General features: G+C 35.0%; 1 protein-coding gene across 1 annotated transcript in view; it reads left to right on the top strand.

The window, feature by feature from the left end:
- Positions 1-24,450, top strand: part of LOC148946985 (acylamino-acid-releasing enzyme-like) — a 66,843-nt gene that overhangs the window by 29,326 nt on the left and 13,067 nt on the right. The window contains exons 5-8 of the mRNA XM_089096793.1: positions 3,459-3,698; positions 9,180-9,323; positions 19,579-19,799; positions 24,257-24,336. Coding sequence (XP_088952919.1) covers positions 3,459-3,698; positions 9,180-9,323; positions 19,579-19,799; positions 24,257-24,336 — 685 coding nt within the window. The remainder of the gene's footprint in view (positions 1-3,458; positions 3,699-9,179; positions 9,324-19,578; positions 19,800-24,256; positions 24,337-24,450) is intronic.

Below are 24,450 nucleotides of genomic sequence, written 5' to 3'. Positions count from 1 at the left end.
GTGAAGTTTTTTTTTTTTTTTTTTTTTTTTTTTTTTACAAATGTTGACGCTTAAAGTTCCATTTATTATACAGACAAATCAATTAGTTTGATTCCTGATAGAAGATAATTTTTTTTTTCCAAGATCGATAGAAGCTGTTTTTTCTTTATGAACAAGGCCAATACTGTGTAAATAGTTATAACTATTTGTATTTGTGAACTTACGTAATAAAGAAAAATTCAGTGGCTATGCTGTTTAAAGTACAATACCAAATTCGTGATTTCTATTAGGATCTATGACTGATTTTTTTATTTCATCTGTCAAAGTTATTACTAATGGGTGGCATGTTTTTTTAGTTCTGTTTCTCGCATAATTTGTGAATTAATTTTTTTTTTAACTACTAAGGAAAGTAAAGTAATGCTTAAATGTATATGCTCAAGTTTGCTTTCTTTCATTCATTTTACATAGACCGTGTCAAAGTCCCCTTTAAAATGGGGCCTTGGTGTATAAGCCTACTTGAAATGCCACTTGAGAGGCTAATGCACCTCTGGGTGTATTAGCCGTCCCTTTAAATGCCATCCAACCGTCGTTCAACTGCCGTTTATTGAACGAAGAACTGAGCCTGATAAGCCGTTTCATTATTTTAGCTTTACTTTTGAGCGCCAAGTTTTAAAGTCAAACAATATGCAGAAAAGGAAAAAGAAAATAGCAACCAACCACTGAAAGACTTATTAGCACCCAAAGTAAACAAAATGAAAATAAAAAATATGAATTTAGACAGGCAAAAATTTGCAATAGATATTGTGTGGCAATTGGTTTAATTCTCCAAAAACTCAGGATTTTAGTAAGTGCATTTTTTGTTTGCCTAAAACAGTAGTTTCTGACACGAAGCGTCATAAAAACCCGGCTTGGTCTATTATACACCGTCGCTGGGGAATAATAAATCTTAAAAAGCCGCATTATGCCGTGAAGCTGCAACGAAAATTTTTATTTTAGCATTAAAAATTGTGTCTTTCGCTTGGAATTTTCTTTTTTCATACTCTTGCTTAAAGAAGGCTCCCAAACTTCAGGGTGGGGCAACCAAGGCTTGTGGGGGCAGACCAACAGTCTGGCGGTCCGCGCTTAAACAGTAATTAAATAAAAAAAAACAAGTCTTTTTAAACTGAAAGTAAGGAGCGACATTAAAACTTAAAACGAACAGAAATTATTCCGTATATGAAAGGGGCTGTCCCCTCTTCAACGCCTAGCTCTTTAAGCTAAAGTTTTTTATTGTTTTAAAAAATAAATCTGTGAGACAGAGTCAAACTTTAGCGTAAAGATCGAGGCGTAAAGATTAGCGTAAAGAAGACCCCCCCCCCACCACTAGAAGAAAATCCCACCTGAAAACGTCTGTATACTTCCCATTAACCAATACTATATGTAAACAATGGGCAAAGTTCATAACTTGCAGCCCTTCCCCCGGGAACTGTGGGGGATCAAATCATCCTCAAAGACATATTTATTAGGTTTTCGACTATGCTGAACAAAATGGCTATCTCAAAATTATAATTGGATGACTTCGGGAAAAAATGAGCGTAGGAGGGGGCCAAGTTGCCCTCCAATTTTTTGGTCACTTAAAAAGGGCATTAGAACATTTAATTTCCGTTCGAATGAGCCATCTCACGGTATTCTAGGACTACTAGATCGATACGATCACCCCTGGAAAAAAAAGAACAACAAATAAACACGCATCCGTGACCTTTCTTCTGGCGAAAATACAATATTCCACATTTTTGCAGATAGGAGCTTGAAGCTTCTATAGTAAAGTTCTCTGATACTCTGAATACGCTCATGGTGTGATTTTCATTACAGTTCTATGACATTTAGTGGTTGTTTCCCCCTTTTTGGAAAATGAGGCAAATTTTCTCAGGCGTGTAAATTTTGATGGGTATGAATAAACTTGATGAAACTAATATATTTGAAATCAGCATAAAAATCTCATTCTTTTGATTTATATATTGGTATCAACATTCTGTTTTTTAGTGTTTCGGTTACTATTGAGCCGGGTCGCTTCTTACTTACAGTTAGTTACCACGAACTGTTTGATTACTTTGAGTTGACTCAATGACAAAAATTATTTTACTATCAAAATGTCTGAAATAAATCGCGTAAACTTGCTGGAAATTTTAACAGTTAAACCATATAAAATTTACCAAATTGGTACCTTCAAATAAACTATTGAAAAAAGTGTGTTCATAATCAAGATTAAAGTGAAATTCGACACATTTCGTTGTTCTTCCACCTCTATATTGTCAGAAATAAGGGTTTCGTTGCTAATTTTTCTTTTTGATTGGAGGAGGGGGGCAACGGGGCTCCATATCTAGCTGATCTGGGGGGTAAAATCCGTGAAAAATACAAGCCTAAACTTGTTTTAAGCTGTCTGTAAACTTATTTTGGGATATTATTTTATAAAGAATATCGACACCAAATAGGAAAAAAGTAAAGATGGCGTGGGCCTACCGTAAGTCTTCAAGCGGTAACAGAGAGAAAAAAAAATACTATTTAGTAAAGCCGCTTCTCGGTTAATCTTAAAAGCATTACGCAACGCTTAGTAAGCAACACACACACACACACAAATTAAAGAATATAAAATTAGGTTGACAGTTCTGCTGCCGCTCCCTTCTGGTGGTGGAAGCTCGTTAGCAGATTCTCGGTGCTCGGCATTCATGGTGCGTATCGGTTTTTGTACACTTACCTTACCCTATCAAACTTCGAAGAAAACTAGGTCTATCATAATTTTGTCGCATTGATGTTATTTTAGTAAAAAGTTAGTTTAAAATGTACCTTCTAACCTAGCCCAATTTTATGTTTCGACAAAAAAAAAGAACCTGTCAACACCAATTCTTACCAATTATCATTTTTAGGTTTGCTTAATGAATTGTAATATATTGCAAATTATGGGGGGCAACTGCCCCCTCCCCACCTCGAATGACACCAGTTGCCATTTTAGAGAAGATAGTATCATAATTGATTGATTACTCGTCTAAAAAGAGGTTCCAAGGCAGCCAAAAGTGTGAGGCCTAATTTTGATAACATTCATTATGTTTATGTTTCAACTGTCTTTATTTAATCAATCTAATATAGGAAAGACATTAACCCCCAGAGGAGAGCAGAGCTCGTGAAGTTAAGAATACTGACAAAACTACATATTAGTCTTGTTATAATAATGATGGCAACGATAGCAACCTGGTTAAGACAAAGAAAAACTTAAAAATAAAGCATTGCTGGGTAAGTGGGGTGCGAGAGGCCATCTCAACATGGATACAATGGGAAAAAATTTACCTTGCTTCCTTTAATCACACCGATTTCCTGGGTTACGTTCTCTTAATGTTAAACCCACTGTTTGCATTTTTAAGGCAAGCTGCCCTCTATTCTAGTGGTAGGATGTTTCTTAATTTTTTCGACCATTGACAAGATCATTTATTATTTATTTTTATTAGAAACGAAAAGCATTAACCAGATACAAACTGATGGATCAGTTACAGGGTGCTCAGCATTAGATATTCACGACAACACTGTTGTGCTAACTGGACACAGCCGCACTGCACCTGATTCCGTCCTTTTCGGCTGTTTGGATAAGGACAAAATTTATGCCAAGGAGATACTGCCACCCTTGGAACTGCCAATCGATTTCAGTCATATCCGAACAACTGTTTTTCGGTTAGAAAGCCGGGATAGCAGTAAGTTCCTTCCGTCTCTCGTAGGCTGTATAACAAACTTGATTAACAGTTACGATGTCACCTATTGGTTCCATACCCTACCTATTATGGTACCACATGGTGTTATATCATACCTGTAATCTAATACGGTTATGATTCGGTAAAAAAAGAAAAAATCTTAAAATGTATAAACTAATCTTTCAAGTGTTTCTAAGTTTTTATAAATAAATCTTCTTAAGTCGAAAAATTAGTTTGGTGAAAAATGCTAGCAGAGTTGCAAGAGTGTTTAAGGCATTGTTTTGGGTATGGTAAGACAATGTACAGTTTAACGGATAGCGTAAGTTTACATTTGCGTAGCTTTGGGAAATACTTTTTTGGAAATAACTGCAGAGGTGCCAATTCAAGAAAAATACAACTTAAAACCATCCATGGTTAATTTTTACCCTATATATTGTTACCTCTCTATTATGCTGTGACGAGCCTTCGTTTGGTTAAAATATGAAAGAACAATATATATATATATATATATATATATATATATATATATATATATATATATATATATATATATATATATATATATATATATATATATATATATATATATATATATATATATATATATATATATATATATATATGTATATGTATATGTATATGTATATATATATATATATATATATATATATATATATATATATATATATATATATATATATATATATATATATATATATATATATATATATATATATATATATATATATATATATATATATATATGACAAATTTATTTAGCACTCTCTATACATACGCTTTATAAGCGTTTTTTTTTAAATATTATTTTATTATATTTTAATTTTTTTAATTAAAAATATTAATTTATTTATAAGTTTTATTTTACCTTATCAGTTGCAAGTTGATGTCTGTCATCCTCTGTTTCCACCTTGATCGAAGAAGGAGTTGTAAAACAGTCAGTTATTTTATTTCGCATTTTACAAGGAGGTACAGTTACCCCTTCATCCTTGAGAGCTCGTTCAAAAACAGATACTGCTTGTGGATTTATATTCAAGAAGCATAACTAGCAAACTTTAAAACAGGCACCCTCAAAGTGAGCTCTTATCAATTTAGATGGAAATGTATCCTTTGAAGGGGTTGTCGTATCTAAATGGAACTGATTCGTTTCATTTCAAGTGCTTTTGCTTTATATTTTTCGACATCATTACCATGAGCATATATCATGGGGAACCCATCCTCATTTAAACAACAAGTGAGATTTGAGTTGCGAATATTAACGCAATTCAGCCATATTAACAGGCAGTGCCGAATTCTCGGGTGATGTTTCTCTATACCTGTGAGGTTCTCCAAAATAGTTCATATTTTTCCAATCTGTATTACACTTTGTACATATATATCCAAATAAATTCGCCATTTGAACCTATCATTTGAACATGTCGACCCTGTCGAGATTTGAAAATTATTTTAAAGGTTTTCTTTTTTCTAACTTTAAGAAATCAAAAATCAATTAAGATTTTAAGGAATAAATATCAGCATATGTATATTAAACTGACAATGTACTTTTTTTCAGTAAATTCATTTGATTTTATTTTCAGTAAAGTAAGAATTATATTCTGGCTTTTAGAAAGCTTGGGGTTTAGAATCCTACTCATATTAATTTCTGCTCGTTACGAGTTTGACTTATTTTAATTTCTGTTTGTTTTGGGTTTCATTTATTTATTGATACTGATTTAGCGTAGTTGGATTCTTGGTAGATGATTTGATTCTATTTTTGTTCATTTTGGTTTAATGGAGTTCTTTGCTTAAAAAAAACTTATTTGTTGAAAAAGTTTTTTTAATTAATTATACTAAAGGACGAACTATAGTCCATAGTAACTGGCATTTTAAATAAATGATTGCATACAATGATGATGTGACCCGCCCATAGTAACTGAAATATTGAAAATAAATGCCATTTTCAACTTCGATTCTTCTTTTTTTTCTTAAAGAGTGACTATCCTGTGGACTGGTTTCGTAAGCCTTGTAAAATCAGAGAAGTTTAATGGTTTATTTTAAATTACGGAAAAGATCGGTATCTTTCTTTATAGATGGGGGTTAAGTAAGTTCCATCGTTATCATGGTTGTAGAGATAGCTGGAACCTGGTAAAGAAAAAACCACAACATATAGCAACTAAATGTTAATCGCAGTTACAGCAGTAGTGGCAATCGGGGTTGCAGCGGTAGTGGCAACCTAGTAAGAGACAATCGCATCCTATATTAAGAAATACAGTAGCCCATAATCATATTAAAGAACGACAGTATATGCAGGATGATGCAGCCCAATCTCATCTTTCGACAAGATAGTTATAGTAAAGAATCTGGGTTGCAGCGGTAGCTACCAACCTAGTAAGAGACGCTCACGTCCCGTTCTAAGAAATGAAATAGCCCATAACTCCCAAAAATAGAGTCAGATCAAAAAATAAGTACACTATTAGAACCGTCTTGTACGATATCCCTATATAGGAAAATTACCGTCCCTTGGCTTGAACAACAAGCAAAATCTATTGGCTTGAAAAACAAAAAAAAATGGATGAAACCACAATATTCTACATCGAAGGCATTTTTTTTCGATTTTCCTCCGCAGGTAGCGGGACACTGGAGCATCATAGAGCAAGACCGTATCCAGGATTTTTTTTTTTCGGAGGGAGTTTTACTAAAAAAAAAAATTTCGGGGGAAGTTTTACGCAAAAAAACTCAAAAAACGCATACAAAATTTGTTTATATCCATTTTTGATATATTTTTACGAGTCAGAAAAACATTTCGGGGGGGGGGGGGTGTATTTGAAAAACAAATACAGCATACATATACAGCATACAACTGTTTTCTTTTTATGCATCATCATACTGTTATGTATTATATTTTTTCTGTTTTAATATATTATATTTATTCTATTTTCTATTTTATATTTATATCTATTTATTTTTCTTTTTTAATTATATCAACATTAAAAAAGCTATTTTTAATTAAAACTATTGTAGTAACATTAATTTTTAATTTTATACAGAATTGAATGATCAACAAGAGGTTTGAAAATGCTCTGCATGGACAGAAGCTTTCGCATCTAGTGCATTTTTAGTGCATATATTGCATCTATTGATTTAGAGCGTTTCGACGTGGAAATCGTTTCTAAGCCGTGGAGTCCAAAATATGAAATTTGGCAGTGATTTCTATTATTTAGTTCCGTCATTCAGTAGGAAGGGGTGATGCATATATGGATATTACATTCCCTGAAAATACAAAATCGTCGCTTATTACCTCTCAAGGACGCATCCAGAATTTTTGTTCGGGGGTGAGGGGTTCTCAATATAAAACTTTAAAAACATATCAAAAATTTGTTTGTATGCATTTTTGTTACGTTTTTACGAGTCAGACATTTTTTTTGGGGGGGGGGAGGGGGTCAAACCCTCTGACCCCTGGATATGGCCTTGTTACCACTGAAAGCTCTTACACTGAAAGCACTTCTTTTTTTTATCTGAAAGTTGATCACTGAGTTGCTTGCCCTTTTGTAGCCATTCTTGTTGATGACTCTAAAGACGCACTGGAAAAAGAGCCGCTGTTTTGTGATACGCTAAATAATTACCTATGATTCGAAATGGAGAACTCACTTGAAGTCTAACATAAGGAAAAGTTAGATGCCCAACCATTATCCATGGTCATTAATGAGCTGTTCTTTGAACCCAACTAAATTTGTGTTGATGCGATCGTCAGTATCATCATGAAGATCGGTTATGACGGTTTATTTGGTGAAGTATGGATCACCAGACTTTCTATGCTAGGAGAAAATAATATAATGATGTAGTTCCCATCCAACGGTTGAAATTGACAATCTAGTCCTTTTTTGATAAGTTTTTTTCAGTTAATACCAATGAACCTGTCCGATATCTCCAAAGCTGCCAAGCGCCTAAGCAGCGGTACCACTTACGGAGCCTTTCCTAAGGGCCGTGCAGCCTGAAAAAACGAATTACATACGAAATTTAAGAGTTCGATGAAAAATGTCGATATTTGGGGGGAGAGGCGCGAGCTCTAATCCACACCCTACCCTGAGTGTATTCCTGCATTCCACTAAACTGCTTTTCTTTGGGAAGATGGATCTGGGATAGGATGATATTATTATACCGATTATACAAATCATTCATTGGCGTCGAATTCAATTAATCACATATCTTGGTAGGCAGAAATGGGCTTTTGAAATTTTGAATTTATAAATTGTGCACTATTCAACCCGGTAGCTTTACGAGTACAGTTCTTAATGAAAATTTGTTATTTTTTCTGTCAATATTTGAGAAAGAAAGTAATGGAGTATGATCCATTTCACTTTGTATTCTTTAAAGCAAAACGTTGTTTTTTGGCTAATTTCCCTTTTTTTAATCTTAAGCTGAATGAGATACATGACTTAAAAACGAATTTTATCTGCAAAAATTCTTTCGCTAAGAAAAAGAAAAGTTTTGGACTAAAAAGTGTTCATCCTATGAGGTAATCTCATAAAATGAATTCTCACTATTCCGATTGATTTTTATTACATTAATCTCATTGGGATTATTGTGAATTGTACACCTTCTCAGCTGAAATTAAGCTATTAAATTAAATTAACTAATATAATAAAATAAGTTAGTTAAATATATTATTGTTCTCATTATTTAATTATATTTTGATTATTTTTTGGAATTTATATATTTTTTTTATTGTGTAGAAGACATAAAAAATAATTGTTACAGCTTCGTTTTAAATTTTTATCTCAGAATTTCATATTGCATGAAAACATTGTTAAAACCGTAGTTTGTATTAGAAAAACAAAAACAACATGTGAATAGTAATAAAAAAGGGGAAATGTAATGAAATCTGGGATATTTCATAAGGACATGAAAGATTTACTTCCTGCTCTTACGTGTGTGGCTTCATATTTTTGTATATTTTCTTGCGTTTTCGTGTTCTTTTTTTTTTACTTCGTATTTTTCACCTATTTTGTGAATTAAATTTTTTGCAGTGTATAAATAAATATTTACAAGCATGTTAAAAATCGCTTAACTGTTTTTCATATTTAATCTAAGTGTCTGGACAGGTATTAAACTGCCTTATCAAGAACGTATCCAAGATTTTTTTCGGGGGAGGGGAGATTTATAAAAAGAAACTAAAAATACTCATCAAAAATCTGTTTATGTTCATTTTTATTGCTTTTTTTCGAGTTGGACAAACGTTTCCGGGGGGGGGGGTTGAACCCCCCTCCCTCTGGATATGGCTGTGTGCCTTACGACTGCCTGGTACCAATATCTTGAATATTGACCGATCATATAATATATACTTGACGTAGAATTTTACGTATTAACTCTTTTGAAAGCTAAAACTACTTTGAAGCTGATATAAAAAGGTATGTGAAGGTTTATGGTAGATATAAAAAAATATATTTTCTTGTTCCATGTCTCTATTTTATATCCTTTCTTTTTTAGGACTGCCATATGAAGCTGTTTTGTATCATGATATGACGGTAGAAGATGGAAAAAAACAGCCATTGATAGTTAATCCACATGGTGGACCCCATTCTAGCTTTACTGACAGCTTTAATATTATGACTTATTATTGCAGTCTCCTTGGTAAGTCTCTTCAGTCGGGCAGGGTTGCCATCTTTCTTTTTTCTCCTTTGTTTAAATTTGAATAAGTTCTGAGAATGTACTGGCTAGATTATATGTTTTAAGCTCGTGAACAAAAATACCAAGAAAAATAAATAGTTCGCAAATGTTTTGTCTTCAGTGCGAGAAAACAGCTTGAAAAAAATAATCGAAAGAAAAAACGTTAACAAAACGAAATAAAAAAAAAAACATATATTAAAACATGCTAACTGAAAGTTTGGGAATTCTAAGAGCCACATGCATTGTAACTTGGAAGAGGCGACTAAAACAGTGGTCCAACGAATGCCATATAGAGATTCAGTTTTGCACAAACCAATGCATTTCTTCTCAACGTAGTAGATTGTTCACTGGCTGACCATCTTTTCCAAGTTTCGGTTCCTTGTGTTTGTTTTATTAGTTCTGTTTATTCTTTAGTCTTATTAAATCTTTTTTTCCTCCTTTGTGACAAAAAATTCCGTTTTGCAGTTGACAACTGGAAAGAGGAGTTAGAGATAGTACTAAAAGGATTAAAAAATAAGAAGGCCTGTTGCGGTGATAGATTGGGAAACGAGTTTTTGCAATATGGTAGTTGAATAGTTAGAGAAAAGTTACTGAAGATTATGAATATGGTTTTGGAAAAGAAGAAGTGCCTAATGTTCTAAGAAAATTCTAATTAGACCACTTTATAAGAGTGACTGGTGATTAGAGTGACTGGGTAATTACTGATACATTAGCTTGGTTTCTGTAGGAAGCAAATTGCGTAGCATAACGATGCTCATTAGACTAAGAGATAATAAAGGTAAAGTTTTAAGAGTAAAACGGAGAAATTCTACGGGGGGGGGGAGTGGGAGATGTGTCGATCAAATTTTCACTGTTAGATTAATAATTGTGCAGTGTGGATCATTAGACACTTTTAATTCTCAGTTGTATAGATTTTGAACAGCCATTTGATTACGTCGATAGAAAAGCTATAGTGAAGGTCTTATCCTTGTATGGTATATACCTGATAAGCACATTAAAGTGATTAATGCTATCATAGGCAGCGCAATCGCGCTGCCTAAGTAAAGAACGATGTTGGCACAATGTATTATTTATTTTTTAGTTTTTTGTTTTCCATACCAGGGCACTTCGTATCGAAGGATTTGTCGTAGAAACTTCAAAAAGGGCTCATTCAATTGGAAATTAGAGTGGCTAGCGCCCTTTTTAATAGTCGAAAGTGATTGAAGGGCAACTAACCCCCCTCGCAAGCCCACCATTTCCCCAAACCCTTCCAATCAAAATTTTTAGATAGCCATTTTATTCAGCGTGGTTGATTTCCTGATAGAAAATATATTTTTGAGGAGGACACTCCCCCACAACCCTCAGGGCAAGGGTTTTAAGTTATGCCCTGGGGGTATATAAGAACAAGGTTGGCACAATGTATCATTTATTATTTTTTTTTCTTTAGAGCAGGGCACTTTGTATCGAAGAAGTTGTTGTAGAAACTTCGAAATGGGCTCATTCAATTGGAAATTGGAGTGGCTTGTGCCCTTTTTAATAGTCAAAAGTGACTATTTGACTAACACCCCTTCCACGCCCACCAGATCCCCAAACACATCCAATCAAAATTCTTAAATACTCATTTTGTCCAGTGTAGTTGATTCCCACAAAAGAATTGTGATTTTGTGAAGGACACTCTCCAACAGCCCATAGGGAAAGTGTGGTGAGTTATACCATTGGGGCATATAAGGTTTTTATAGAAAGCGTTGTCGTAGAAACTTCAAAAAAGGCTCATTCGATTGGAAATTGAAAGGGCTAGTGCCCTTTTTAATAGTCGAAAGTGATTTGAGGGTAACTAACCCCCCTCTCACGCCCACTTTTTCCCCAAACACATCCAATCAAAATTTTGACGAAGCCATTTTGTTCAGCGTAGTTGATTTCCAGATAGAAATTATTTTTTTGAGGAGGACACTCCTCCACAGCCCTCAGGGCAAGGGTTGTAAGTTATGCCCTGGGGGCATACAAGGTTTTTATAGAACGCGTTGTCGTAAAAACTTTTGATAGCCAGTTTGTTCAACGTAGTTGAAAGTTATGGAAATTACGTTTTTGAGCATGACAACCCCCTCATAGCCCTCAGGACAACGATTGTAAATTATGCTCTGGGGGCATTCACAGTTCTTATAGAAAGTGTTTTTATAGAAACGTTAAAAAGAGCTCATTCCATTGGAAATTTAAATAGATGGTGCCCTTGTTAATAGTTGAAAGTGATTGGAAGGCAACTAGCACCCCTTCCACATCCACCGTTTCCCTAAACACATCCAATCAAAATTTTGAGATAGTCATTTTGTTCCACGCAGTCTAAAGTTCAGGAAATTATACCTTTGAGCATAACACTCCCTCCACAATCTTCAGGGCAAGGGTTGTAAGTTATGCCCAGTGGGCATATAAGTTTTTTTGAAATTTTTGTCGTAGAAACTTGAAAAAGAGCTCTTTCGATTGGAAATTTAAAGGGCTAGTGCCCTTTTTAATAGTCTAAAGTGATTTGAGGGCAACTAACCCTCCTCTCACGCACACCTTTTCCCCAAACACATCCAATCAAAATTTTTAGATAGGCATTTTATTCAAAGTACTTGAAATTTTTGGAAATTATGTCTTTAAGGATGACAGCCCCTCCCCCCCCCCAACCAGCCTCAGGGCAAGGGTTGGATGTTATGCCCTGGGGGCATGTAAGGTTTTTATAGAAAGCGATGTTGTAAAAACATCAAAAAGGGCTCATTCAATTGGAAATTGAAAGGGCTAGTGCTCTTTTAATTGTCGAAAGTGATTGAAGGGCAACTAACCCCCCTCGCAAGCCCACCATTTCCCCAAACCCTTCCAATCAAAATTTTCACTGAACTCAGAGCCCTCAGTGCAAGGGTTGTAAGTTATGACCTGGGGGCATATAAGGTTTATATAGAAAGTTGTTACAGAAATTTCAGAAAAGGGTCATTTTTTTGGAAATTGAAATTGCCCTTTTTAATAGTCGAAAGTCAGTGGAGAGTAATTGACCCCCCTCTCACGCCCACCATTTCACCGAACACATTCAATCAAAGCTTAGAGATAGCTATTTTGTTCAACGTAGTTGAAAGTTCTGGAAATTATGTATTTAAGGATGACAAGCCTTCCAGAGCCCCCGGGGCAGAGGTTGTAAGTTATGCCGATGCTTAACATAATTTGCACTTTACTAAAAAAGAATACAAATGAATGTGCATTGTCAGTTTAATACACATATACTGATATTTAGTAATCAAAATGTTAATATTACTTGATTTATTAAAGTTATAAAAGTAAAAACATTCAATTTTTTTCAATAAAGTGCAAATTTTGTTCTGGTCTTAGGAAGGCATTAGGATTTTGCGCCCTACTTTTGTTAATTTCAACTCGTTTTGAGTTGGACTCGGTTATTTATTGTAACTTCTGCTCGTTTTGGGATTTATTTATTCATCGATGCTGATTTGCGGTAGTTTCACGCTTGGTAGGTTATTTGATTTTATTTTTGCTCATTTTTTGTTTAATGGAGTTCTTTACTTTTCTTTGAAAAACTTATTTTGTGAAAAAGTTTTTTTAATTAATACTATAAAGAGAGTTGACGAGCTTTGTCTACTGCGGATTCATTTTTCCACCGATATTTTTTGGAATAACCACCTTGATAGGTTGAAGCTCCAGTGCAAGAAAGATGGGAGTTACTCTTTGCTGCAAAAACCTTCTTCCATCTAGCTCGATTATCCCACTCTACAAGTCCTGCATTAGACGCATAGCTGAATATAAATGTCCGTTACATGCTGGTGCTCCGAAAAAGCTGTTAGTAATACTTCAGAAGATCCAGCATAGGGCAAAAGTGTCGATGGCTGTTTTCTACAAGTACATGGATTTGCCTACTTTAGACGAGCTCTCTCACATTGTGCCTCCCTTAGTCCAGCCATCAAGGCAGACACGAAGACACATACATTGGTCCAATTATTTTAAGGAGGACACTCGAAGAAGCGAGTGCTTAAGGAACAGCATTGTCTGGCGTTGCACTTTTATCTGGAAGGATTTTGCTGGAGATATTATTCCTCATAATCACTCTCTTGACTGCTTCAAAAGAAGGTTCAGAGGACATTTAAAACCTCGAGGTTTTGGAATGAGGTAAATGAATAGCGGCATAAAAGATACCTTTATGTACCTGGTGCCGTGAATATAGGAATAAGAAAAAAAAAATCTTTGTGCATGCTTGAGCCCTCTTCCTTTCACCGGCTTGTTTATCTAATTTAAATTAGATAAATATACTTCTCTTATATTTTAGGCTGTCATCTCTATTTTTGCTGTAGTGCTGTTTTCTTGAAGTAGATATTTCGATTGTTCGGCTCTGATACCTGTCTTGGTTCTTTTCCTTTTAGCTAGGCCAGTTGTTACCATAATGAATTGCTTGCTTATACTGGTTGTTCATCGTAATGCAACACCCATTTACATCCAAATTAATTTGAAAAACTTTTTCCGCAAAACAAGTTTTACAAAGAAAAGTAAAGAGCTCCATTAAGCCAAAAATGAGTAGAAATAAATTCAAATAAACTTCCAAGTGTAAAACTACCACAAATCCCTCTCAATAAATAAATAAAACTCAAAACGAACAGAAATTACAATAAATAACCAAGTCAAACTCAAAACGAGCAAAAATTAACGTGAGTAGGGCTGATAACCCCCATATCTTCTCAAGACCTGAACATAATGATAATTTTTTTATTTATGAAAGTAAAAAAGTGAAAACATTAAGACGTATTTTGTTTTATTAGAAGTAGTAATAATAGAAACAATAGTAGTAGTATGAATAGAAGCAGTAGCATTAGGATGCAAATATTGTCTTTTGGTTAGTTCAACATCTCTCACAACAAGCCGTATCAGTTTCAACCTCACACACCACACTGTTCCTAAGATATTGCTGTTGCGTCCTTTTAACAACCTGCATACAGAGGGCGTGTTGTGCTTCCGTTCGCCTTCCCCCATTAAAATTCCTTGAAAATTTCACCTTCTTACCCTTAGGCATAGTTGTAGTAGTAGTCACGGTAGTAGTATTCATTTTACAACTAATAGTACTGAATAGCGGTACTACTACTAGCAGCAGTAGTATTAACATATTGCCTTTTTGGTCAGTAGAACATCCCATCTCATCAAGTCCTAGAAGTTTCAATTTAGTACAATAAGGTGTTGTTATGACGTTGTTGATATGTCCTTTTGATCACCTGAATGTTTGTTCACTTCTCGAAATGTTCATCTCAATGCTCTTAGCCTTACAAGTTGTTGCAAATGAAGTAGTTGTATTAATAGTAGCAATAGTAGTAGTAGTAGTAAATGTAGCAGTAACACTAGTATTAACAGTAGTGTGCACATATTACCTTTTGGCGATAATATCGTCCCCTTTAAGCTTTCTCTGAAAGTTCCTTAATACCCATTTCAGTTCTTGAGATACGCTATTTTGACAATGTGTATGCACATAGCGTCTCTTTTATTTAGTTCAAATTTCCCCTCAATATTGTATATGGAGTAGTGTGGTAGTAGCAGCGGTTTTAGTTGTAGTAGTTTTGGTAGCGTGTAAATATTGCCTTTTTGATCATCTCCCTTATCATTTCCTGAATTGTCCAAAATTAATATACTCAGTTATTCCTGTGCTACACTCTTTTAACAATCCGTATAAACATAATGTGTCTTGATTTAGCTCAACACTCCCCTCAATATTCTCTGAAAGGCTCACCTGAATGCCGTTCGTCTTCTTGGAAAGTAAAGTTCAAGCATGCATACTTTTCTCAATAACATACTATGTGTAAACAATGAACGAATTGCCTAACATACAATCCTTGTCCTGAGGACTGTGGGGAGGTTGACATCCCCAATGAAATAATTACTGGACCTTTCAGCAATGCTGAACAAAATAGCTCTTAAAATTTCGATAGCAAGTGTTTTGGGGGATGATAGGTTTTGTTTTGGGGGGGGGGCTGATTGCCTTTATTCACTTTTGACTCTTAAAAAGGGTACTAAAACTTGCGACTTCCAATCAAATGAGCTCCATCCGATCCAACGCTTGTTCGACCACCCGTTCCATAAAAACCTTATATGCCCCGGAGCATAACTTACAACCCTTGCCCAGGGGCTCTGGGGGATTGTGTCCACCCTAAAGACATTGTTATATGATTTTTGGACTATTGGTAACAAAATGGCTATCTCACAATTTTAATTGAATACATTTCGGGAAAAAAATGCTGCAAGGGAAGTTTGAGGGGCTAGTTGCTCTCCATCATGTTTGACTCTTAAAAGGGAACTAGTTCACACGACTACCCCTCCCATAAAAACCTTATATGCCCCTCTGGCATAACTTACAACCCTTACCCCTAGACTCGGAGGGATTCCGTCAACCCCAAACGCCTTATTATATGATCTTTGGGCTAGTTTTAAACAAATGGCTATCTCAAAATCTCTACCGGATATATTTGTGGAAAATACGACGTGGGGGGGGCACTGATTACGTTGACTCTTAAAAAGGGCAGTAGAACATCTGATTTCCAATCCAATGAGGCCCCCGGAGTTTATACGACCATCATTTCCATAGAAACCTTATATGTCCTTGGGGCATAACTTACAACCCTTGCGCCAAGGACTGTGGGGGGGGGGGGTGTCATCCTCAAAGGCATAATCTCTAGGCCTCTCAACTACGCTGAACAAAATGGCTATCTCAAAATTTTAATGGGTTTTGGGAATTGATGGGCGTGGGGGGGGGGGATTGTTGCCTTCCAATCACTTTTGACTATTTAAAAGGAAGATAGCCCTCGCAATTCCAATAGAATGAGCCTTTTTTGAAGTTTTTACGGCAACAAATGGCCATCTCAAAACTTCTATCAAATGCATTTCGGAAAAATACGAGGCGTTGGAGGAGGTATCCCCCCTCTGATAATTTTGAATATTAAAAAGGGCACTAGAACTTTTGTTACCAATCCAATGAACCCCCTGAACCCCCTCTGGAGTTCATACGACCACGCTTTCTATAAAAACCCTGTATGCCCCCAGGGCATAACTTACAACCCTTCCCTTGAGTGATTTGGGGGGGGGGGGCTCATCTTCAAAGATATAATTCCCCGACCTTCTAACTACGCTTAACAAAATTGTACTCTCAAAATTTTGATTGGGTATGTTACAAGCCTCAATGATCTCGAAAACCTCTCTAAACTCTGTAGAATCTGTAATAAAAATCTCTAAAGCCAAGGCGTTGATGGTCAATTTATGCTTCCATATAATGCGGTCCTTTTTGGTCCCTTCATAATGAACAGATACTAGGTTACCACAGTCTTTGAGGCTAAGAGAGTGACACTTAATTAAAGTATGATTACCACTTTCTATTCTGAAAGTTTTTGCTAGGCTAAGGCTCTTATATAGCCTGTATCGAATGTTTTAAAAAAATCGAAGTCAATATCTTCAATTTTCATTTTGATTCGAGCTTGATCCGCCACATTACCCTGAAATTCATTGTCTTCTTCTTGAACGTCTTGTTTCTGATAAACTTCCTCATAATCTACTGCATTTTCTTTTTTATTATTTTTAATGAGGTCGAAAAGGTTGGATAGCAGTGACCCAAGCAAGGATCCAAGTGACCAGCTGGAATTCTCTTTGTCTTTGGAATCTTTTAATTTCCTCCCAAGTTTTGATTTCCAGTGCCCTTTACGACACCAAGCATGAAGTTCATTAATTTTTCCAGTCTTCCTAAATAGCCCTTCTTTATTTTCGGAGCTGCAGAGAAGCTCCTCAAGGGTTACACCCACCCTAAAGGGCCTCTCTTCAATTTTCCTTTCACTTCTGATGTTGACATTCCTGAGGGTCAGATCGATGTTTCGTTTGAAAAAGCCTACCAATTTTTCTCGAGTAGAGGAACCAGTTGTAAGAATATTTTCCTTTGGCTGTTGTGTTTTCATCTCCAATTGCTGTTGGACGTTATCGTTGGATAAAGTTTTGAAGACTCCTTTTGATGATGTTTTGATAACGTTATCGTCATACGTTTTTGAAGACTCGTGTAATGTTACGTTGGAAAATCTGATATTCCATTTTTTAGAGAATATAAGCGGGAACGGGAATTCTATCAAAATAGACCCTATATGGCCCATCGTTATTTCGAGAGGAAAATCCAAGTATGCCAAGGCTTTCCTCTTTAAATAAATGTCACTAATTAGGGCTTTCCCCTTGAATAATTGAAGGTCAAAACTGAAACCTTCGGCTAAGTATTCTTTTGTCTTAACCTTAGTAATCCTAGATATTATTTTCTTGGTTGTTTTGAAGGCCATTATCGCTCCACCAACGATAAGTAGTGTTTTGCATTGTCAATGAATGTGCATTGTCAGTTTAATATACATATACTGATATTTAGTAATCAAAATGTTATTATTCAAAGTGATAATATACTGATTATTAGTAATCAAAGTGATCCAAGCAAGGATCACTTGGATCCTTGCTTGGGTCACTGCTATCCAACCTTTTCGACCTCATTAAAAATAATAAAAAAGAAAAGGCAGTAGATTATGAGGAAGTTTATCAGGAACAAGACGTTCAAGGAGAAGACAATGAATTTCAGGGTAATATCATGTGATTTATTAAAGTTATAAAAGTAAAAACATTTATATGTTTTCAGTAAAGTGCAAATTTTGTTCTGGCCTTGGGAAGGCAAAGGGGTTTTGGGCCCAACTTATGTTAATTTCTGCTCGTTTTTGGGTTTGACTCGGTTATTTATTATTATTTCTGTTCGTTTTGGGTTTCATTTATTTATTGATTCTGATTTGTGTTAGTCTCTCTATAAATATATTATTTGATTTTACTTTTGCTCATTTTTGGTTAAATGGAGTTCTTTACTTTTCTTTGAAAAACTTATTTTGTGGAAAAAGTTTTTCAATTAATTATTAGTAAAGATGGTGAATGCAGTGAAGATGTAAAAAGTATAGTAGCAAAAATCCTGGGTACTTTTCCACCTTGAAAAAAGTTGGAAGAAAAGGAAGATAAGTCTGTGAATCAAGAGTAGAATACTGGAAGCTATGATACTGACAGTGTTCAAGTATGGTTCTGAATCATGGGCACTTTGAAAGGCGGATGATTTTTTAAATGTTTAGCACCATTATTTGCCGATAGTTTTGAGTACCCCTTTGACTGATCGTATTTTAAACAACAAGCTGTGCGAAAAACGTGGTTTCAACCCACTTTCTAGGCTGTAATGAAAGAAAAGTTGAGATGGTTAGAATATGTTCCATATATGTAGAATATGTTCCATATATATATATATATATATATATATATATATATATATATATATATATATATATATATATATATATATATATATATATATATATATATATATATATATATATATATATATATATATATATATATATATATATATATATATATATATATATATATGGAACATATTCTACATATATGGAACATATTCTAACCATCTCAACTTTTCTTTCATTACAGCCTAGAAAGTGGGTTGAAACCACGTTTTTCGCACAGCTTGTTGTTTAAAATACGGAACAGTTTAAAATACTACATATATGGAACATATTCTACATATATGGAACATATTCTACATATATGGAACATATTCTACATATATGGAACATATTCTACATATATGGAACATATTCTACATATATGGAACATATTCTACATATATGGAACATATTCTACATATATGGAACATATTCTACACATATGGAACATATTCTTCATATATGGAACATATTCTACATACATATATATATATATATATATATATATATATATATATATATATATATATATATATATATATATATATATATATATATATATATATATATATATATATATATATATATATATATATATATATATATATATATATATGTATATACTTATTCTTTCCATGGCCAAAACCTGACTGATCGTATTTTAAACAACAAGCTGTGCGAAAAACGTGGTTCTAGCCCACTTTCTAGGCTGTAATGAAAGAAACTAAAGGAAGTTAAATAAAGTTTGATGGAAATGTAGAAAAAAGGAATATGACTCAGCACGAAGAATCTTGGATTGTGCCTCTAAATGTCACTTGAAAAACTACGAACCCCTAACAAAAAAAAAGAAAAGAAGAAAAATATGCACAAGAAGATATGCACACAATGACGACAATTCTTGTGACCAACGAATATTAAATAGGATTTTCTTTTGTTTCTAGGATATGCCATTCTGCAAGTAAACTTTTGCGGTTCGACTGGCTTTGGTAACAGAAATCTTCTGTCACTTCCGGGTAACTGTGGAATAAACGATGTCAATGATGTGCATACTGCTGCCATTCATGCCCTCAAGGAAATCCCGTCATTAGACCCTAATCGAGTTGGATTACAAGGCGGATCACATGGTGGCTTTTTGGTGACCCATTTGAGTGGACAGTTTCCAGTAAGTTGAAGAATATAATTTCCATGTCTGTAATTTTATACCTCTTTGTAGTTTCTTTTTTGCTTCTCCAATGTGCTACGTTTGGCAGCTGGGACCTTCGCTCTCCATGGGGACCAACTTTAGTCAATTTTAGTGGATTTTGTTTTTATGGGTTATTTCTATGTTTTACGATCGTTCTTATCGTTCCAAAGCTATTCTGAACTGTTTCAAGTTTTGGGTTAAATACTTGCACTGTTTATTCCGTCCAAAGACGGAATATATACATATTCTTATAGAAACATACTATACAATAAAGAAACGCCACTAATTTTCTCAGTCCCAACCAGCGGTACCAATCTCCGTTTCGTGGCTCTTCAGCCAGGAAGTACAATGCGGGGGGGGGGATGTGGCACCAGCCATCCTGTGCCTTCGCGCACCCTTCCTGTTAACCTTCCCTAGAGTTCTTCAGGTACCCATATAGAGCTGGGTCTACTCTTGCTGACCTTGGATATTCACACCATTGACTACTGCCCCACGCCAAATAATCGATGACAGCAAACTCGAACCCTAGCCCTGAAGGACATAGGATATTAAGTTCGGAACGCTAACCACTCGGCTAGGAAATACGGTTATAAATGCATACATAACCGAACCTAATTGGTTGGAGGTTGGATTGGATTGGTTGGATGGCTGGAGGTTAAAAAGAATTCTTGATGGGAATTTACGGGGGCCTTTATTTAAAGATTTCTAGGTCAAGAATGATGTTGGCTCTTTAATATATTTTTTTCCAGTAAATTTTTCCCCTTTTTTATTTGATAACCTCGAATAGAGGCTCATTGACCTCAAGAAAAAGCGTGACATCCGTTTTTTCGCTCTCCTGCAAAATGTACAGGATGTTATATCCTAGAAACAGTAGAAAATTCTATTCAGTATTCTGCAATCAAAGAATTCTATTCAATATTCTGCAATCAAAGAATTCTATTCAATATTCTGCAATAAATAAACCACAGTGTTATCTCACAATCACGCAATAAACATGAAGAATTTTACCAGTATGTGCTAGTCACTTTAAACAAGGGAAAAAGTCATTTACTTCAGTAGAGAACAAAAAGCTACGAGCTGATATCAACAATACCAATTGTGTCGACTGAATCATTTTCTCTGACGCATAAAATGGGGGGGGGGGATCAGATTTGGAATTCAAAATTCAATTCTTTTTTCTTCAGAAGCTCTCAGAAATTTGTTCACATCGTCACTCAGGAACATAGAATTACTAACAACTGTTCTCTTAGTAGGAAACAAAATATTCTACTTTAACCAAAAAAGTTGCTTCGAAGACTGCCTCACACTTCAGCACAGTCTATTTAATATGTTCTGAAAACAAGGCACTTTCTTTTTGATCGCCAAAGCTTATTTCTTGTACTTTCAAATCTCTAAAGATCTTCCATATTTTCCAATCCAAAAAAAAGATCCATTCAAAAAATAGAACCCTTCCAAAGTCAAAACACGCTTGTACTAAGTTTAAATTCATTTTTTTTAAGTTGATTGTAAGTTGTAACTAAAGCTAGGTGTACGTTGCCTTGGTAATGCGAAGCAACCCTTGTCCGGTTCAAAAACAAATTAATCTGGAATCCGTGGAAGGGATTTAAAAAACTTTAGCATCATCTTACGGAGAGTATTCATTACTATGTATCTATCTCTAACTGTTCAGAACCATATTGCTGCTGCCACTTTTTACTGTAATAATTGTGAAACCACGCCATTGTGATGCATTTTTTTTTATAATTACTTGTGTTAGTCTTAAATGCATATCAGGAACCGATAATAGGTACACCAACTAGGGAAAGTTGCCAACCCGTCATCGACAAAAGATGTGTATTAAAGCTAAACTTATTAAGCATCCAAATCTTTTAAATGGTATTTCTCATGAAAAATCTAAAAAATTAAAATTTCTACTATAGTAAGAAACAACATTGAAACTTAAAACGAACAGAAGTTATTCTGTATATGAAGGGGACTGTTCCCTCCTCAATACCCCACTTTTCACACTGAAGTTTTTGAAGAACTTTTAAAAAAGGTTCTGATTCTAATTATACGGCCCTTGTGTTACAGGAACTGTTCTTAAAGAATTGAGACAAAAGATCAACCTTTAGCGGAAAGACCCGGGTACTGTGGAGGGGGTAGCCCCCCTCATATACTGAATAATTTCTGTCCGTTTTAAGTTTTAATGTTGCTCCTTGCTTTCAGTAGAAAAAAATAGTTTTTTTTAATTTAATTTCTGATCATTTTCTAAATAATCCCAGGAAATCTGCCCTCCGTGGAAATTCCTCCCCACGAAAAATTCATTCATAAAAAATTTCTCCTGCGGAAAACTTTCCTGCCGGGAAATTACCCCCGGACAATTTCATCCCCGCTGCGAATTCCCCTTAGAAAATTTCTTGCTTACAATTCCGCTGGAAAAATACTCCTTAGGATACTTTCATTTGAAGAAAAACTTTTTTTTTATATAATCTCTGATCCTTTTTAAGGTCATGCACGCAGGGAGAATCCACCCTACGTGGAAAATATTTCCTGGAAATCCCCCCCCCCCCCGAATGGAAAGTTTCTCCCGCAGAAAATTTTCCCATGGAGAATTTCTCCTGGTGATAATTCGTCCATGGAGAATTTTTCGTGGTGATAATTTGTCCATGGAGAATTTCTCCTGGTGATAATTCGTCCATTGAGAATTTCGCCTCCCGTGGGAAATCCCCCCACGTAAAAATCCCCAGAGAATTCCAACTTTGCAGAAAATTTCCCCCGAGCATTTCCACATGTAAAATGGGGTCGCCAGCAAGAAAGTAAGGCAAATAAAATGAATTTTGTATACGATTTCTGGCAATTTCCCCCCGCGTAAAATTTCCCCTGGAAAGTTCAATCCCGGAAACTTCCATCCCAATGGTGTCTTACTTTTGAACATGCTGTGTTCCCTAGTGCTTTAAAGTGTTCTCGTGTTATTATTCTTTTTAAAGGTGGTTCACGGAATGACCCTGCTAGTTATCGTCTGCACTCAACTAAGCATGCATGCGCGAATCTCTTGAATATATAGGCTATATGCATCTCATGACTCTGGGCTGATACCTGGTGCACTTGTTCTCGATGTACGAAAAGCATTTGATTCAATAACACACAAGATTCTTCTTTGAAAACTATCCCATATCGGAATACGAGGGAGTACTCATTCTTCGTTTCTATCATATTTATCTGGTCGAGCTATCTCGGTTGATTCTTTCTTTCCCTACCCGTCTGAAATAGAGTTTGGTGTTCCACAAGGATTTGTGATTGGGCCGATACTCTTTTTAATTTATGTTAATAAATTAACATAAATTCATTGTTACTATTTTTTTTTTTTTACTTGCTGTCGTCTTTGTCAACCTGTGTCTGTCACTAATTGTAACAATAGTTCGTCCTTCTCGTCAGCGGAGCGGACGTTCGTCAAGCAGATGACAGTACTCTTGACACAGCCGGTGGAACTGAGTCCGATCTCCGTTTAAACATGATTGCCCTTTCTGAAACAGTTACTCAGTGGTTTGATGTTAATTATCTTTCCTTAAATGTTGGAAAATCATGTTTTCTTATTTTTTCAAGAGTTTCAAGGACTTTCTCTGGTTTAGATGAAATGCATGTATCGAGGGGTTCCCTTAATAGACCTAAGGATCGATGCGTTCGATTCCTAGGCATCTTGCTTGATGAAATTCTTTCCTTCAAGTATCATATTGACCTCCTTAAAATGAGAGGCTCCAGAAGCCTCGGGATCCTTAAACACATTTTTCCATGGTCAATTCTTAAGACTCCTATTCTACAGCCTAGTTCAGCCTTATGTTTAATAATTTTCTATTATTTGTATGTCAACTTTTCCCTCATCACTAAAGCGACTTTCAAAACTATATGATAAACCAAGGACTCTTATACAGGATACTAACCGTTCCCTACTTAAACCGTTGCTTGACTTGAGATCTCTTTATTTTCTGTCTTGTGCTTTATTTCTGAGCAGTCGACTTAATTATTTCCGCACTTCCAATAATTTACAGATGCCTTAACACAATTAGGAAAGTGAGAGCAAAGTAAAATCCAAAAGCACAAGTAAAATATAGGTAGTAAAAAAGAGGTAGCGAATTGCAAAATGCTTCCTGATCTCTTAGTTGGAAGGTTGTGTTGATTTTTTTTTTTTTTTTTTTTTTTTTTTTTTTTTTTTTTTTGTTTAGTACTTCTTATTCAAATTATTAAACCAATTTTACAAAAAAAAAACTTTATAAAACGCATCAATTTTTTTACATCTATATTTGTTACTTTGTAAGAATCAGATATTTTTTAGACATTCTTTGCCAAACAATTCATAGAATAAATTCAAAACGTGATGCATGTCACTATTCTCTATTGCTGTTTCTTTGGAAATAAGTTATTGGAAATAGTTACTGTGTAACTATCTGCTTTTCTTTCAGGATTTTTACAAAGCTGTATGTACAAGGAATCCTGTGGTTAATATTGCGACAATGACAACTATTTCAGACATACAAGATTGGTAGGCTTTCTATTACTGAGTTTCCAAACTCTATTAAGCTCGGACGCCCAAGATATCGTTTATTTTTCTTTTAGTATATAAGATATGAATGGGCCAATGTTTTTCCTTAGAGGT

Source organism: Artemia sp. Qi Xiang Cuo, chromosome 11 (assembly GCF_049724085.1).
Source record: "Artemia sp. Qi Xiang Cuo chromosome 11, ASM4972408v1, whole genome shotgun sequence".
NCBI classification, from domain to species: Eukaryota; Metazoa; Arthropoda; class Branchiopoda; order Anostraca; family Artemiidae; genus Artemia; species Artemia sp. Qi Xiang Cuo.
Note: the sequence above shows the minus strand (reverse complement) of the source record. Positions and strands in the feature narration are given on the sequence as shown.